Here is a 19586-nt window from a genome sequence, read left to right as displayed (position 1 = left end):
CTTAGATTTTTTTGTATTCGTATTTTTATTTGACCTATTATTAATATTACTTTTATTAATATTACTATTATTATTAATATTACACTGAACTGGGTTGGCCAAATTACACAGCTTGTGGACGATTGTGTAATTTGCATATTATAACACACACACACATCCTCTGTCCCGGCTGTATCAAACTTACCAATCTAAGGTCGCTGAGCCCTGTGGGAAATAAATCAACCTTTTATGAAGAGAGCACATCTACCTGCATCCAACACAGCTGTTATAAGAGCTGCACCCTCGTAAAAATAAAGTAGAGCAAACATGTGGAGAGCTTTTCTCTTGTCTTGGGTCGCTCTCTACCTGAGCCCAGTGTCTGGCTGTGAACTGTTTGCCAGGTTTGATATGCCAAGTTTGTTCAAGCAGGGAGATATAATGATCGGGGGGATTTTCCCGCTTTTCAACAAAGAGATCGGCAGCACCTATATGTTTGAAAAGGAGCCACTTGCAGTGAAGTGTGCTGGGTAAGTTGCATCTGACGTTTTTAAATCTGCAAAGCTGCAGCTCTCACATGTAAAATCTATTTCAATTGTTTTAGATTTGACCTGCGAGCTTTCCGATGGACCCAAGTGATGATATTTGCAATTGAAGAAATTAACAAAGAATCTGCTCTCCTGCCAAACATCACTCTTGGCTACAGGATCCTTAACTCGTGTGCATCTCCCACGAGCGCGTTACGTGCTGCACTAACACTGGCCAGCGGAGTTGAGGAGATGGAATCAACCTCCGCTTGTCCTCCGGCTGTATCTGCTGTCATAGCAGAGTCGGGATCGTCTCAGTCCTCAGCTGTGGCTGGAACTCTCGGACCATTTCAAGTGCCAATCGTAAGAAATGATATGTATTTGATTGATGCTTTCATAGTTTGTTTGTTGTATTTTGTTGTTTCAGACTTATTGTGGTGATATTTTCATAGGTGAGTTACTTCTCGACATGTGCCTGCCTCAGTGACAGAGCTAAATACCCTACGTTTTTCCGGACGATCCCCAGCGACTACTTCCAGGCCAAAGCTTTGGCAGCTCTGGTCAAGCGTTTTGGCTGGCAGTGGATTGGCACCATACAGTCAGACGATGCCTATGGCCGGAATGGGATCCTGGCTTTCACTGAGGAGGTTAGGAAGCTCGGGGTTTGTGTTGCATTTGTCGGGACAATTCTACGCACGTACACTTTGGATAAGATTCTGGATGTTGTGGAAATGATCAAGCAGTCAACAGTCAAAGTCATTCTGGCTTTCGTTCCTGTGATGGACTTGTATTTCTTAATGAAAGAGGTAGTGAAACAGAATATCACTGGAATTCAGTGGATCGCTAGTGAGGCCTGGATAACGGCAGCGCGACCCTCCACGCCTGAAATCTACAAAGCTTTCGGCGGAGCCCTGGGATTTGTGGTGCATAAGATGGCCATCCCGGATCTCAAACCATTTCTCACAGGCATCAACCCTTATGCAGACCCAAGTGCAGCCTTCGTGAGGAATTTCTGGGAGGTTATGGTGGGATGTCGACCCGTTTCACCCAGTGAACACACAGGATCCGAGGAAACAAATGAAAAATGCACAGGCAACGAGACATTATTATATTCCCAGCATGTGTTCTTTAAAGTCACACAGCTCAGAGTGTCCTATAATGTGTATAAAGCAGTCTATGCCATTGCACATGCCCTGCATGAGCTGGTGTTCTGCCAACCGTCCGGTAAACCATTAGGAAAACCGGTGATGCCGTGTTTGAATGTGTCAGAAATTCAGCCCAAACAGGTGAGAAATAGAGCAAAACCCACAATGTCTGCAAATAAAGTTGTATCTATGTGAAAGTTACCTTATCATTGGCCTTGAAATGTCTTCACAATTCATCATGATTTTCTCAGGTCACTGATCACCTGCAGAGGGTACATTTCAGAAATCAGTTCGGGGACGACGTGTTCTTCGATGAGAACGGAGACCCTCCGGCTTCTTATGACTTAATCAACTGGCAGCTGAGAGACGGGCACGTGCAACATGTGACAGTGGGTCATTTTGCATCTGCTGCCAAGGGTGATTATAAGCTCAGCGTCCAGGAGGAAGAGATAGTGTGGAGGATAGGGAAAAAGGTAATCATCAAAAAAAAATGTTTCATGCTTTAAGCTTGTAAATTCTAAGATATGTGTCCCATTTAATTATTGGATTATCATGTGAGTGTGTCTGCACTTTTTCCCTCAGGTTCCCACATCAGTGTGCTCTAATATCTGTCCAGTGGGAACGAGGACAGCTCAAATTAAAGGAAAACCCTCCTGCTGCTTTGATTGTATCCCCTGTGCCGATGGAACTATAGCCAACTCAACAGGTACCGATAAGCAGACTAACAAACACCATCCAGTTATAGAATTTGCTTTAAAATGTAATGTTTAATGTATCACTAAGCGACCATGACATTCTCTGCAAACATTAAATCCAGATGCATGACTCTCACTCTCTTCTTCCCCTCAACAGGTGCAGCAGACTGCACACAGTGTCCACAGGACTTCTGGTCCAGCGAGGGGAAAGACATATGCATTCCCAAAACAGTTGAATTCCTGACATATCACGAGCCGTTGGGAATAGCTATCACAGTCGTATCGCTACTGGGAGCCTCCCTGTCTCTGGCCACCATGGTGGTTTTCATCCAGTACAGAGAAACCCCGGTGGTAAAGGCCAGCAACGCTGAGCTGAGCTGCTTCCTGCTGTTCTCTCTTTTCTTGTGTTTCCTCTGTCCCCTCACTTTCATCGGCCGGCCCATGGTCTGGACATGCATGCTCCGCCACACAGCCTTCGGCGTGACGTTCGCGCTCTGCATTTCCTGCGTCTTAGGAAAAACAATTGTTGTCGTCACAGCTTTCAAAGCCACGTTTCCTGGCAACAAAGTAGCGGGAAAGTTTGGTCCTGCGCAGCAAAGAATCATAGTTTGCTCCTGCACTTTAATTCAGATTTTGATTTGTATACTGTGGCTTAAGTTAAATCCCCCTTTCCCAGACATGGTTTTCAGATACAGCAATAAGAAGATTGTTTTGGAGTGTAACACAGGCTCTGAAGCTGCTTTCTACGCAGTGCTGGGATATATCGGGTTCCTGGCAATAATTTGTCTGGTCCTGGCATTTCTAGCCAGAAAGTTACCCGACAACTTCAATGAAGCCAAATTCATCACCTTCAGCATGTTGATATTCTGTGCGGTCTGGATCACCTTCATCCCAGCATACGTCAGCTCCCCTGGGAAGTTCACCGTAGCTGTGGAAACTTTTGCAATTTTGTCTTCAGCATTTGGTTTATTAATTTGTATCTTTGCACCGAAATGCTACATAATATTGATCAAACCAGAGAAAAACACCAAGAAACATGTCATGGCAAAAAACTGAACAAGAATATATGATATATAGAATATATGCTGCTGTTGCTTCCAACTCTTATATAATATACTGAAGAATTAAACATGGCTTTTCATCATTTCGTCTGAATTTACATCTGTAAAAGTAATAAATGTTCCGTTCATAATATGACATTGTGAAATACACAATACAGTGTGTAAGTTATGTTTTGCAGGTGGAACCACTGGATGGGAATGTTTACTATGATCTTAATCAATTATTACAGAATTTATCATTTATTTGTGATTTAACTGATTAATTACTATATAATTATTATTGAATCATTGTAATTTGAGCTGTTAAGTTTATTATTTATTATTTTATTATTTTATATTTATTATGTCATAACATAATAGTACATTATAATAGCACTTTGTAAATCAAATGTTTAACAGGTAAGTGTGTTGTTTGCAGACAAACAACCTAGCAAGAATATTAGTTACAATATCTTTGACACACTTTGTAAAATGCATGCATATACATTTTATATATGATTGACAATTAATAATTCAATGATTACTATTACATACAATAGTACAGACAGGTAATTGTCATGTTTAAAGTACATTTAAAGATGATTTGTTTGAAAACTCACTTTAATTGACTCATTTCACCCATACATTTTCATAATCAAACCAAACATATTTTGTGTCACTCGATTATTTAGGCGCTTGCAAACAATAAAATAAAAACTTAAAATGGAAAAAAGTAAAAACAAGTCTTTGAGTATTTTTTTTTAACTTCAAATGAAACATACAATAAAGCTACAACTTTTTTAAATCAAAGTCTAAATGATGATGTGACACTAAAGCTCATCTTCCTTTTTTCACCTCCTGTATATGAAAAGTGTCCAGTGATGCAATTCAATTCCACTTTATTTGTATAGCGCCAAATCATGACATACATTATCTCAAGGCACTTTACATAGAAGGTACAGAATGATAGAGAAACCCAACAGTTCTCAGCACAGGGCAAACAATCAAAGCAGCAGTGAGGCTCTGTCGGACGTCTGGCCTGTCTTCTACCAGCAGGGCACGGAGCGCTGCACAGAGATACAGGCTCCTGCACAGACACCAGATAAAGGATGTGTGATAGAGAAAGTGCTGCATGTGGAAGCCTTGTATGAACGTGTGTGAGTGGGTGGATGACAAAACTGTACAGTGAAGCTCTTTGAGTGGTTAACAAGACAAGAAAAGTGCTTTATATGAATACAGACCATTTACCAAATACAGACCATAAATATAAATCTGACCACACGTTTTGGCCTCTCACCACCAAACATTTGTGTCATGATCAGAGTCCAAGCCTGACCAGCTCCATGTGTCAATATTTCCTCAGTGTCATAGCGCCACCTACTGATTCGCCATGAAACAGGAAGTACTTTGTAAATCCACTCTGCATTATCCAACCGGCCCCCAAATTCTAACCTATGATCACAAACCTGACCTGAACAGCTCCATATATTAATATTAATTCAGGGTCATGGCGCCACCTACTGATCAGTGTGAAAATTAAGTTGTTGTAACATTGTCCAATTGACACAAAATTGCTCACGCTACATCAGAGCCCCGATTTGAACAGATCTATTAGTCTGTATGTAATAATAGTGATGGCACCACCTACTGGCAACAGGAAGTAAGCTTTGTTTTACAACTATCATTCGATTTACATAAAATTTTCACTGTGTGATCTGCAATTGATAGCGTGAACAGTAATGCGCAATTAGCAGGCAAGGATCGACGTCTCGTGACGGACGCAGGAAGTGAAGCGTTTATCCTTCCTGCAGTGCGCAAAACACATGCAACGCGGAGCCGTGTGCCAGGTCGCCGATCGCTCTCTCCACCAACAGCAACAGGTCCCAAGTTGCGTGTGCTCGGGCCCGTTCAGTGCTACAACGTAGCCCTAGTTATTATTATTGTTATTGTTGTTAATAACTAAAACTATATAACTAATAACTATAAATAAAAGACGACGGCTCTGTTGAGATCGTAAACATCGGTCAATTTGACACATCTCTGCCAGAGGGGCAGAAATTCAAACTAAAAGACAACACCAGGATAGTTTGGGGAGGAAACAGTATCGAGGTGAAGTGACCATCTGTCTAATTAATTCTCCCAGCTGAATTATAATGTTTTCCTACAGTGCATTTAGGTGCATTTATGAATTTTCTCACGTTGTGTTTTCTCTAATCAGGTGCCGAGGTCTGTTTGCAGAGAGCCGTGTCCCCCAGGGACTCGAAAGGCGATAAACAAGCGTAAACCTGTGTGCTGCTTCGACTGCTTTGAGTGCCCCGAGGGGACAATTAGTAATGAGACAAGTGAGACAGAAAATGAATTCATTCATGTTTGCAGTAGAAACAAAAAAGGAATGAAATGCATGATTTAAAATCTCTCTCTTTATCTCCACTGTTAGATTCTCCCGACTGTTTGATCTGTCCACCTGAATTTTGGCCGAATGAAAAGAAAGACCAGTGTCTCCCGAAGCCGACTGAGTACCTCTCCTACAACGAGATCATGGGGGCACTTTTAACTGGATTTGGTTGTGTGGGCATATTTTTATCTCTAATGACATCAATAATTTTTCTGACTCATAAAGAGACTCCCATTGTTAAAGCCAACAACTCTGAGCTGAGCTTCCTGCTGCTCTTCTCCCTGACGCTGTGCTTCCTGTGCTCCCTGACCTCTGGCCTCCAGCTTTGCCTTGCTGACATGCATGTTTGTTCCAAAATGCTACATTATCATATTCAGGCCAGAACAAAACTCAAAGAGACATTTGTTGGGAAAAATACCGCCAAGGACACTTTGAGCTGTAGTTTTAAAGGTGTCGAGTTAACTGCAAATAAACTAGTTTCACAGCCTGACAGATATTGTAGTAAATTATAAGTTGTGATGTGTTGAATAAAGTAAATGAACCGAATCAAGTCTTCCTCATTTTTATTCATCACCTCCACTGAGTGTAAGCAGTGTCTGAGATTTCATTAGATTGGTTTTGAATGTAGAATTTAAACACATTCAACAGAAATATTTACGCCTATAATAGTTTATTCAATTTACTGCAGTGGAACAGACAAATAAAAAGTGTCAAGAAACAGGCTCCACTATAAGCAACTACAACTGCACTCAGTGGAGCACATATCTCCTCCAAGGCCCGACAGTCAAAGGTAACACTCTCATAAATATCAGTCCCTTAGACTTGCTAGATTTTTCTTATCAAGGTTAATTTATTATTCTCCGACAAATTAACGAAATGTTGAAAGATGCTCTGTAAAGCAAGTAAAAGAAAATTCCTGGATCCACCCTCTGATCCAGATCCGCATTAAAAATGTTTGGGTTCTCCATCGAACAACTTTTATAGTAACCGTCCTGGAGACAAAAAACACAGAATTACAAACTCAATACCGTTTCTGTATATATGTGATTAGTCATTACAGAAGCACCCCTTGATTATACCATGGACTTGCTAACATTGTTAAAAAATCTTTCAGAATTAAATTTGTATTGTTTTATCCAAGAAAACAGGGTGAGGTGATTGATAAGTGGAATCACAGAGTTCTGGCCATTTACAGCTGTTTTATTACTAACACATTTATTAATGTTTATAAAATCATGTATCAGTAACTACAGCGTAAACACTACCGAAATAAAATGTCATCATTTTTATCAATAACTATATTAAAAATAAGTTTTACATGTAAAAGATAATTACATTTTAAAAAGTGACATATTCTTCAGGCAGTGTATGTGTGTGTACAAATCAGATTGAACCAATTCAATCCATAACCTCCCACGTATCCTCATCACAGAGACGTATAACCCGTTCAGCTTTTGCAGGAATTGACCAGTTTTCTCCAGTAAATTTTAAAAGTGTTTATGCCAAAGACAAATGATAAGCAGGTAAAACTGGGAACACACAATCACATATTTTTGTATTTTTTTGTTTTAGGTTATTATTGTACATCATGAAGAACGCACCTACTTGCATTTCCTTACTGCACAAAACATTCATGGCCTTGCAGCTAAAATTAAAACAGCACTTGTTTTGCAGCATTGAATATGTCCTTAACTTAGGGATACACTCATTATGTTATTAGTCTTTGATTTTACATTTTTTTGTATTCGTATTTTTATTTGTCCTATTATTATTATTACTGTTACTATTATTATTATTATTATTATTATTATTATTATGACACTGAACTGGGTTGGCCAAATTACACAGCTTGTGGACGATTGTGTAATTTGCATATTATAACACACACACACATCCTCTGTCCCGGCTGTATCAAACTTACCAATCTAAGGTCGCTGAGCCCTGTGGGAAATAAATCAACCTTTTATGAAGAGAGCACATCTACCTGCATCCAACACAGCTGTTATAAGAGCTGCACCCTCGTAAAAATAAAGTAGAACAAACATGTGGAGAGCTTTTCTCTTGTCTTGGGTCGCTCTCTACCCGAGCCCAGTGTCTGGCTGTGAACTGTTTGCCAGGTTTGATATGCCAAGTTTGTTCAAGCAGGGAGATATAATGATCGGGGGGATTTTCCCGGTTTTCAACAAAGAGATCGGCAGCACCTATATGTTTGAAAAGGAGCCACCTGCAGTGAAGTGTGCTGGGTAAGTTGCGTCTGACGTTTTAAACCTGCAAAGCTGCAGCTCTCACATGTAAAATCTATTTCAATTGTTTTAGATTTGACCTGCGAGCTTTCCGATGGACCCAAGTGATGATATTTGCAATTGAAGAAATTAACAAAGAATCTGCTCTCCTGCCAAACATCACTCTTGGCTACAGGATCCTTAACTCGTGTGCATCTCCCACGAATGCGTTACGTGCTGCACTAACACTGGCCAGCGGAGTTGAGGAGATGGAATCAACCTCCGCTTGTCCTCCGGCTGTATCTGCTCTCATAGCAGAGTCGGGATCGTCTCAGTCCTTAGCTGTGGCTGGAACTCTCGGACCATTTCAAGTGCCAATCGTAAGAAATGATATGTATTTGATTGATGCTTTCATAGTTTGTTTGTTGTATTTTGTTGTTTCAGACTTATTGTGGTGATATTTTCATAGGTGAGTTACTTCTCGACATGTGCCTGCCTCAGTGACAGAGCTAAATACCCTACGTTTTTTCGGACGATCCCCAGCGACTACTTCCAGGCCAAAGCTTTGTCAGCTCTGGTCAAGCGTTTTGGCTGGCAGTGGATTGGCACCATACAGTCAGACAATGCCTATGGCCGGAATGGGATCCTGGCTTTCACTGAGGAGGTTAGGAAGCTCGGGGTTTGTGTTGCATTTGTCGGGACAATTCTACGCACGTACACTTTGGATAAGATTCTGGATGTTGTGGAAATGATCAAGCAGTCAACAGTCAAAGTCATTCTGGCTTTTGTTCCTGAGGGGGATTTTTATCCCTTGATGAAAGAGGTAGTGAAACAGAATATCACTGGAATTCAGTGGATCGCTAGTGAGGCCTGGATAACGGCAGCGCGACCCTCCACGCCTGAAATCTACAAAGCTTTCGGCGGAGCCCTGGGATTTGTGGTGCATAAGATGGCCATCCCGGATCTCAAACCATTTCTCACAGGCATCAACCCTCACGCAGACCCAAGTGCCGCCTTCGTGAGGAATTTCTGGGAGGTTATGGTGGGCTGTCGACCCGTTTCACCCGGTGAACACACAGGATCCGAGGAAACAAATGAAAAATGCACAGGCAACGAGACATTATTATATTCCCAGCATGTGTTCTTTAATGTCACACAGCTCAGAGTGTCCTATAATGTGTATAAAGCAGTTTATGCCATTGCACATGCCCTGCATGAGCTGGTGTTCTGCCAACCGTCCGGTAAACCAGGAGGAAAACCGGTGATGCCGTGTTTGAATGTGTCAGAAATTCAGCCCAAACAGGTGAGAAATAGAGCAAAACCCACAATGTCTGCAAATAAAGTTGTATCTATGTGAAAGTTACCTTATCATTGGCCTTGAAATGTCTTCACAATTCATCATGATTTTCTCAGGTCACTGATCACCTGCAGAGGGTACATTTCAGAAATCAGTTCGGGGACGACGTGTTCTTCGATGAGAACGGAGACCCTCCGGCTTCTTATGACTTAATCAACTGGCAGCTGAGAGACGGGCACGTGCAACATGTGACAGTGGGTCATTTTGCATCTGCTGCCAAGGGTGATTATAAGCTCAGCGTCCAGGAGGAAGAGATAGTGTGGAGGATAGGGAAAAAGGTAATCATCAAAAAAAAATGTTTCATGCTTTAAGCTTGTAAATTCTAAGATATGTGTCCCATTTAATTATTGGATTATCATGTGAGTGTGTCGGCACTTTTTTTCCCCTCAGGTTCCCACATCAGTGTGCTCTAATATCTGTCCAGTGGGAACGAGGACATCTCACTCTCTTCTTCCCTCAACAGGTGCAGCAGACTGCACACAGTGTCCACAGGACTTCTGGTCCATGAGAAAGACAGGCATTCCCCAAAACAGGTTGAATTCTGACACATCACGAGCCGTTGGGAATAGGCTATCACAATCGTCTCGCTACTGCAGATTCCCTGGTTCTCTTGGGCCACCATGGTGGCTTCATCAGAGTACAGTGAAACCCCTGGTGGTAAGGCCAGCAACGCGACATTTTTGAGCTGAGCTTCTGTTGTTCTCTTTTCTTGTGCTTCTCTGTCTCACTACCTGCTTTCTGGCCCATGGAGGCCCACGATGCATGCCCGCCAGGCTTCTGGCGCGATTAAGCTGGTTTGCATTTTCGTGTCTTAGGAAAACACTGTTATCATTACGAGTTTCACACGCTTCTTATAACAAGGCAGAAGGCATGTCGGTCTCATATAAAGAATCATAGTTTACCTCCTGCACCTTTTAATTCAGGATTTTGACTGGCATTGTGGCTATTAAATCCTTTTCCGACATGTTTCGATACACAATATTGAAGACTACTTGGCGTGGGGCATTATGGTTTCTAGGTTAGTTTCTTCTACTTAAAGTTGTCAGGGATGACATCTGGTTCCCTTGGCACACTTCATATTCATCTCGGCATTGCCGCCAGAAAGTTACCCTAATAACTAATGAAGCCACCACTTCACATGTTGATATTCAGTGGTCTTGATCAGATTTCTTCTATCCCAGCACGTCAGCTCCCCGGGAAGTTCTACCGTAGCTGTGGAAACTTTTGCAATGGTCTTCAGCATTTGGTTTATTAATTTGTATCTTTGCACCGAAATGCTACATAATATTGATCAAACCAGAAAAAACACCAAGAAACATGTCATATAAACTGAACAAGAATATATGATACATAGAATATATACTGCTGTTGCTTCCTCCAACCTTTAGTACATAATTAAAGAAATTAAAACATGGCTTTTTCACTCATTATCAGCCTGGAATTTATATCCAGAGCACAAATGCACCTGCCTATAATATGACATTGTGAAATGACATTGTAAGTCACAGTGTGTGTTATGTTTATGCAGGGCAGCAACCAATTTTCAGGATGAGAAATGCCAATATGATCCAACTAATTGAGTTATAGAACTTATCATTTATTTAAAGATCAAACTGATTAAAATAATACATAACCACATGAACTCGCCAGCAATTGAGCTTGTTATTTACTATTTATTTATTTCAGACATCTATATTTATCATTAAATAACGACAATAGCTACATTATAACAGTACTTTTGTAACCTCAAATGGTTTTAACAGTAAGCGCACCACAGACAAACAACTTGGAAGTATTGAATATTAGTTACAAATATCTTTAATACACCAGGTAAAATTGCATACATAAAGAATTTAGTATATGATTATAATTAATAATTCCCACCAATGATTACTGCATTGATGATTACAGGAAGTAATATGTAGATGTAATTTGTCATGTTTAAAGACATTTGAAGATGATGATTTGTTTGAAAACTCACTAATTGACCCATTTCAACGAGCACATTTATAATCAAACCAAAAATATTTTGTATCACTGATTATTTAGGAATGCAAACAATAAAATGAAAAACTTAAAATAAAAATTGAACAAGTTCTTTGAGTACTTTTAACTTCAAATGAACATACAATAAAGCTACAACTTGTTTAATCTAAAGTTTAAATGATGTGACATTTAAAAGCTCATCTCTCCTTTTAATTTCTGTATATGAAAAGTGTCCATAGTGATGCAACTAATTCTAATTTGATTGGTATAGTGCCACCATGACATTATCTCAAGGCACTTACATAGAAGTTGATATAATGATAGAGAAACCAAGTAAATTGAAGTTCTCATTAGCACAGGTAAACAACTGTAAGCAGCAGTGAGGCTCTATCGGACGCCTGGCCTGTCTTACTAGCAGGGCACTGAGCGCTGCACAGAGATACAGGCTCTGTGACAGACACTAGAACTTAAATTAAGATTTAATTTGGCACCACAGATGACTTTGGTCTCAGAAGAAATCAAAATCACTTTTAGAGACACATGGATGAAAGGCTAAACCCTTCTAAGACAACATAACACAGCTGTTAACCAGATCACATGAACAGTGTCTAGGGATTCTTTTTTGTTGGGATTACTCTGATTATATGCACTCTTTGACATTTGACCAAAGAACATCTGTAAGTTCACAGCTGACTTGTGTTCATATTCTGAGTTCTTGTAAGTTTCTTATTAACAGAAACTGATCCTCAGACAAATGGTTTTTTTTTTCCTGCCTGCATAAGCCTCCGATGTGATTGTTTCACCTGTTTGTGCCATCTTCTAGTTTGTCATCAGTTCACTGTATTTGGTCGCTTCCTACTTTCTTGGTTCCTTTGTTCAGGGCTGTCTGTTTAGTCGCTGCCTGTTTTGTCGCCTTAATCCTCAGTCCATCCTGGTTTGTTTCTCCCAGACAGTTTACTTTTATCGTTTGCTTTTAATTTGTGTTTTAATAAATCTCAGTATTTCTTTTTATTGACCTGCCCCTGTCAACTCCTTGTGATTTAGTCCACTGCACACCACATTTCCTTGAAACGATTTCTATATTTGATCATGCTCTTTTACCCATACTGATTTAGAAAGAGAGGAAACAAAAAGAAATGTGGTGTGTTTAGAAACTGCTGAAAACATGCTTATGCTAAAGTTACTATTGGTGGAAAAGATTATTTCATCTGAGAATCTATAAACTCAGAAAGTTAATTTATGATATTGCTGCAGAGCTCTATAGTGGACATGGCAGATTCACATCTAGCAGGCATAAGACGATCTGGTTTGTAGCCGTTTTTTTTTGTGTCTAATTATGACAAAGTTTGATGATTGTCCATGCTAAAAAGAAACCATAAAATTCAATCACTAACAGGATTCTATGGTCATTTAACACCTGGACGAAAACACAATGAAATTAGTTCTTACTTGTTTTCACCACTAAATCATCCAACCCTAAATTATTAATCATTGTTATATGACTTGATAATAAGGTGTGACAAAGTTTTAATATTTTTAATGTGGTTTCTCAATTGGTATCTAAGTCCTCCTGACTTACATCACTTCCTGCAATAGGTGTTCAGGCACTAATGATGACGCTACACATAACAGGGAAGGTCCTGTATTATATAAATGATCGCAAAACCATTGAAATTATGGAGGAGATACGAGGGCACCTGACTTCCTTGGCTAGAGAATGGTCTATTTTCCATTATTAAATGTCTGGGGGCAAACGCTCTCAACTCCGTACTTCGTCCCTTCTTCACAACCAGTAAATCAAGAACACTTGACAAAAACACATGAAATGTGTGTAGTTTCCTTCTGTTCACTTTTCTGTTACCTGTCGATGAGTGGACAACGACGCTGCAGCGCTGTCCAACAGATAACTTTTGCCCTGGGGTGAAACCAGCTGAGCTAAGGAGGATTTTGAATGTGACGAGGAAATCACAGTTTGTGTCGTCAGTTTGAAAGCCATATGAGTAACTCGAAAGTGCTGTGTTTGGGAAATAATGATTTCAGCACCAGGTTATTTGAGCCAAAATGAGATTGTTGTTCTAGATCGATGTCCCTGAAAACAAAACCAATCAATTTGAGATCTTGAACAAGAGAGTGAACATAAATTGCAGGTGGAACTATCGTATATTTATTTTCCTCCACTACTCTGCAACAGACTGAGAAAAAGGGATTATTATGAACTGCCTACCCAGTGTCATATCTCACAGCACTTTGTTGATGGTTTACTTAAATTATGATGAGAAGATATACTAATTTTTCTATGCAGAATTTCTGCATTCTCTCATAATATGGCTTTTTCTTTCAAATAACCAGATTAATATCACCATACAATGACCTACAATTTTGAAAATTTGAAGGAAAACATCAACTTTTTCTTCATCACGAACTGAAGGGTCGCTGTAGGCCTGGGAGGCGTCAAGATGGGCTTGATTCTGCCTCTCATTCCACACATGCCAAGGCGCCACAGGGTGAAGACATCTGAGCCCGAGAAGACAGCTAACGCACAATGATGTACCATCGGTGGAGCCCGATTTGAAAAGATCTTATTAGTCTTCGGTGGCGTAATAATAGGGATGCCATCTACCGGCAACAGAAGTAAGCTTTGTTTTACAACTAATATTCATCATATATTAAAATTTTTCGCTATGTGATCTGGCAATTGATTGGTGTGGAAACTGTAATGGGCAATTAGCAGGCAAGATCGACGTCTCGTGACGGACGCAGGAAGTGAAGCGTTTATCCTTCCCGCGAGGCCAAAACATAACGCTTGAGCCGCTGGCGGTCACCAGATCGCTTCCACCAGCGTGCAACATGCCCGCCAGCTATACCGGCCGGTTCAGTGCTACAACGAGCCCTAGTTATTACTAATACGACATATTGGTGATGGTTATTACATTATTATAAATATTGTTTTATTGTTATTGTTTTTATTACCTTGATATGTTTTTAGAGATCCACTACTGGCAAACATCTGTAATTTGATTCTGCAACGTGCTTAAACAGACAAGCAGCACAACGAAACAACTCTCTCCACAATGGGGGACAGATATTTTGATAATCCGCGCAGATCCTCAGAGAACAGGTAAATCAGTTCTGTCTCCTACACACTCACAAATGGCTTCAGAAGTGCAGCACTGCTAAGAATAATCTCATGGGAATTGCATACGGCCCATTATTGCTGTTTCTTCTTCCTTATGGTACAAAGAAACACTATAAAATGCTGTCTAGTCAGAGTTGTCAGGGAAGGAAATGAGGAAGGACTTCATGAGGTTGATCACTTATCCTCTTCTACCTGCTGGCAGGGATAAGTTTCAAACAAACGCAAAATGATCGGCGGTAAATATAGTCCAGAGTTTCGAAGATGGTGATCTCATTATCGAGGAGTTGCTGACTACCACACTAACTGACTTGACAATGTATTACCACGCATTGCCGTATACATACTGCAAAAGTATGAATGTAAAACCTGTGTATGTTTCTTTAGTGTGAAAGTGACCAGCCTAATTTCTGTCATTTATTAATAATGAACAATACTTGCAGGGGGAGGCTGGAATGACAGGGAAACTGAAGTTTCTGCTTGTGGATAGTGGAGGAAAGTTTGCTATGCAGATCAACAGAGATACTAAGCCCTCTGATTATCTGCCACAGGCTGTGGCCTGGCCAGGGAGGAGAACCTGATTTTGAGCAAATGGGTCAAACCATGACCAAAGGGCTGCTTGATCAGATACATGCCTCTGTCATTCTCCTCCGAGGCAGAGGCAAAGACATAAACATCATACCAGCCCGGCTATCCATTCCACAGCGGAGGATGATCAGAAATAACTGATTATTCAGCTTCAGATCTTTGAAGAAACGTTTATTCTGCCTTAAACAGGTTAACATGTTTTTTCTTTGAAGTGGCTTGATCTTCTCCCACTGTGCTTGTTTATGACAGTGCTGCAGTTCCCCACATTCTTCTAGAACTGCTTCCAGTGACTCAGCTTTCCTAAATCATTTAGGGTCTTTGGTGGCTCATGAAATACTTGACTGGCGCTGTGGGATCATTTATTCTCAGGCGTACCAGAAGAAGGTACAACTGATTTATAAGGTTGATGAAAAGAGTAAGATATAAAGAATACACCGTTACCTTACTCAAAGACATGTAAAATTTCCTTGGTTGTGGAGGTTTCCTGAGGAACTGTCCAAGGTGGATCCTGCAGCTTATTCCCATCTCCTTCACTCGTGGGAAATCGTTCTGTCAGAAAGAGAGAAGAGCAACATCACCGAGCGAATGGTTGAAGCGCAAGAGGCTTGACTACCTAACAGACGTGGCTCCAGATGGTTGTTTGCAGGCGATGGCCGCCCTCCTCAGGCTCCATCCCAGGTCTTGCTGAATCTATCAGCTTTAAACCCTCTGACGAACGACAGAGGTGCCAAGGGAAGAAGATTTCCTGGGAGTCGTTTTTGACTCTGGTGGCTTCTCCACAAATAATTTGCTTAGATGTTATATTTCTTAAGTACAGAAGATCTCAGTGAACTTCAGTGACTACACAGACGGAAACATTTAGGTCACAGAATAATTTGTACAAAGCTGCATTTGGTGGCGTATGCTATTCACTTTCTGATTATCATAATGTCACAATGGCTTCAACTAACTACTTTGGAAACCAGTAGACTAAAGACCAAGTTCACCTAAAATTATAAGTTCTGGTATATTTATCACAGGCATAAAGATATCATTGATACATGGCCTTACTTGATGTTAATGCAAAACTTTTGATGATTTGAAACATCAGGCACAAATCTGACCTTGGTTTCTTTGAACATAAGAAATGTCCTGATTGTCCTCTTACAGTAAAAGTTGGAGTACCATTTTCATGACGGAATCAACAACCACACATGAGAGGGCCATGCTTGAGTGAAATCGTGAGACTCAGTTGCCCAGCATGACTGATAACTAAGTAAAATAAAAGATTGTAACGGTGGCTGCTCTGTTGGAGACTGGCAACACGCTGACTTGACAATGCCTCGCGCTGAGGGAAATCATGGGGTCTAAAAGACAACACCAGGAGCTGGGAGGCACAAAGATCATGTGAAATGACTATCTGTCTAATTGAATCTCCCAGCTGAATTATAGTGTTCTTCCATATGCATTTAGAAGATATTTATGAATTTTTCATTGTGTTTCTTTCTTGAACAGGTGCTTAGTGTCTGTTTAGGAGAGTTGTCCCCAGGACTATATGAGCAGCATGATAAACCTGTAAATGCTTGAGATTGTTTGAGTGCTGGGAGGGGACAAATTTAGTAATGAGACAAGAGACAGAAAATGAATTATCCATGTTTGTAGTAGAAACAAAAAGAAATGCATTTTGTTTAAAAATCTCTCTCTCTCTTATCTCTAATTGTTGATTCTCCCTGATTGTTTCTGACTTGGTCTCACCCCTAATCCTTTGGGCCGAATGAAAATATACACTGCGCCCTGAAGCCGACTGGAGTACCTCTGCACAACGAGATCTGTGGCACTTTAACTGATTTAGCCAGGCATATTATCTCTATCGACATCAATCATTTTCGACTCCATGCGGAGATTCCCTGCATTGTTAAAGCCAACAACTCCCGGAAAGTTTTGCTCTGCTGCTCTTCTCCCTGGACGCCAGCTTCCTGCAGCTCCCGACCTCTGCCATCGCCGGCCCTCTGATTGGTCCTGCACGCGGCGGCACACACTGGTGTGTTCGGCATCGCCTCTTCGGCCCCTCTCTGCATCTCTTGTGTCCCCCGGGAAAGTCTGATATAGTGGGCGTTAATTTATTCTCTATATGAACACTTGCGCAGAAACAGGATGAAAAATGGAAATCATCTGCCCAGCAGATAGCCTGAAGAGCCTCTGAGCTTCAACCTTGGTTCTCAGGTTGCACCTAGTATTTGTCACAACCAACCCTCTCCATTCAAGGATGAACATGAGACACACAAAGATACACTATCTTAGAGTGCCTGGGTCATTGTTTGCCCTAATACAGCCACACATCGACTTTCAGGTTTCTGTGTTTTATTCTTGGCTTTTGCCAGGGAAGTTTGCCAGACAGTTTTAACAGAGGCCAAACTGATCTCACCTTCACATGGATACCCAGTGCAGTCTTGGACTAATATTCATCCTGGCACATGTCAGCTCTCCTGGGAAGTCCACTGTACTGGGTGGAGATATTTGCCATTCTGGCCTCCAGCTTTGCCTCCCTTGTCAGACATGCATTTTTATTCCAAAATGCTATTATTATCTTATGTCTGAAAGGCTTAGGAAATAACTGCAAGAGACATTTGATGGGAAAATACCACTAAGACACTTTGAGCTGTAGTTTGTTATTGAAGTTAATTTCTGGGTACTTAACCATTACAGTCTTCCTGATGGGAGGATATTGTGAGGGCAATTATAAGTTGTGATGCTGAATAAAAAGTGAATGATCCGAACTGCCTTCCTCATTTATTCACGATCCCAATTGAGTGTGGGCGAAAGTGCGTCTTTGAGATTTATTGATTGGTTTGAATGTAGAATTAAACACATTCAACAGAAATGTCACTTACTAATAACTGAATAATTTATTGCAGTGGAACAGACAACAAAAAGTGTCAAGAACATACCCATCATAGATAATTCATAATCAATTTAGCAGAGCACATAACTCCTCCAATACCGACAGTCAAAGAACACTACAAATACAGGTCCTTTTTAGAGACTTGTTTCTGATTTTTTTTTCTTAGATAAGATCAATTAATTATTCTCTGACAAATCAACGAAAATGTTGAAAGATGCTCTGTCTCGCAACGATAAAGAAAGTTAAAGAAATTCCTGATCCACTGATCCTGGATCTTATTAAAATGAAATAGTCTTCTTCAATGTTTGATAGGCAAACAAAAATAACAGAATTACAAACTCAATACCGTTTCTGATGATATGGTGATTAGTCATTACAGAAGCACTTTGATTATAACAATGCTATGATCTGTTAACATTGAAAGGGAAAATCGAATTTATGATTGATACAAAATCACAGAGTTATGACATTGTACAGCCGTTTTATTAATAATACTGATGTTTATAGCAATCATATCAGGTTATGGCACGTAAAAACACTATTGAAAATAGTTATCGAGCATCATGAAGTAAAAAAATGGGTTTACATGTGTAAACGAAAGCTGTATTTTTTAAAAGCATATTTCTTTTTTCTAGGCAGAGATCAAACCAATCAACCACAACCTTCCCACGTATCCTCATCACAGACGTATAACCAGTTTTCTTGTGCAGTTCCTTACTGCACAAAACTGTAATGGCCTTGCAGCTAAAATGAAAACAGCACTTTCTGCATTGAATTACGTCCTAAATTTAGGATACACCGTCATGTTATTGAATCCTGCATTTTAGACTATCAATAGCCTGCAATAGTTGAAAACCTTCTCCTGTTGCTTGATTGTCCCGTGGTTGATGGAAATCCAGTGTTTCAACCCCAAACAGGTACTAGACACGCTACGATCAACAACACTCATCCAGTGTTGCAGAATCATTTAAATGACTGTTTGTTGCATTACTGGATACTTCATGATTATTCTCACAAACATTAAACTGATGGCACGACTCTCACCTTCTTCTTCCCCTCAACAGGCGCAGCAGACTGCACAGGCAAATCACAGGACTTCTGGTCCGCCGAGGGGTGAGACATACGCATTCCAAACTTGTTGACTCCCTTTGACATATCACGAAACGCTGGAACAGCTATCACAGTCGACGCTACTGGAGCCTCCTGTCTCTACCACCATGGTGGTTTTCATCCAGCGTTGAAACTCTGGTGTAGGCAACGCTGGTTGGTTTGCTCTACCGTTCTCTTTTCTTAAGCTTCTCCGTCCCTCACTTTCATCGGCCGCCCACTGAGATGCACACTCACGACACAGCTCTTCTCGCTTGATCGGCTCACGCTGGCATTTCCTGCGTCTTAGGAAAACAATTGTCGTTGTCACTAGCTTTCAAAGCACAGTTTCATGGCAACATAGTATGAAAGTTTGTCCTGGCAGCAAGAATCATAGTTTGCCCTGCACTTTAATTCAGATTTGATTTGTATACTGTTGTTGAACCCCTCTGGGACATGGTTTTTAGACACAGGCAATACAGATTTGATGTGGTTAGAGGCTCTGCTAGGCTGTTTTTTGATGCACAGAGGTTGGATACGGTTCTGCAACATCAG

General features: G+C 40.6%; 1 protein-coding gene and 1 pseudogene across 1 annotated transcript; both read left to right on the top strand.

The window, feature by feature from the left end:
- Positions 1-306: 306 nt before the first annotated feature.
- On the top strand, positions 307-3595 carry LOC118106775 (extracellular calcium-sensing receptor-like). The gene is made up of 6 exons (XM_047339525.1): positions 307-506; positions 581-866; positions 956-1789; positions 1900-2121; positions 2231-2354; positions 2501-3595. Exons 1-6 carry the CDS (start codon positions 307-309, stop codon positions 3397-3399), a joined length of 2565 nt encoding a protein of 854 aa, XP_047195481.1. The 3' UTR covers positions 3400-3595.
- A 4226-nt stretch (positions 3596-7821) lies between these two features.
- On the top strand, positions 7822-10046 carry LOC124851645 (annotated as a pseudogene).
- Positions 10047-19586: the final 9540 nt, after the last annotated feature.

This window comes from Hippoglossus stenolepis, chromosome 4 (genome assembly GCF_022539355.2).
Source record: "Hippoglossus stenolepis isolate QCI-W04-F060 chromosome 4, HSTE1.2, whole genome shotgun sequence".
NCBI lineage: Eukaryota > Metazoa > Chordata > Actinopteri > Pleuronectiformes > Pleuronectidae > Hippoglossus > Hippoglossus stenolepis.
This window is presented reverse-complemented; position numbering and strand designations above follow the sequence as displayed.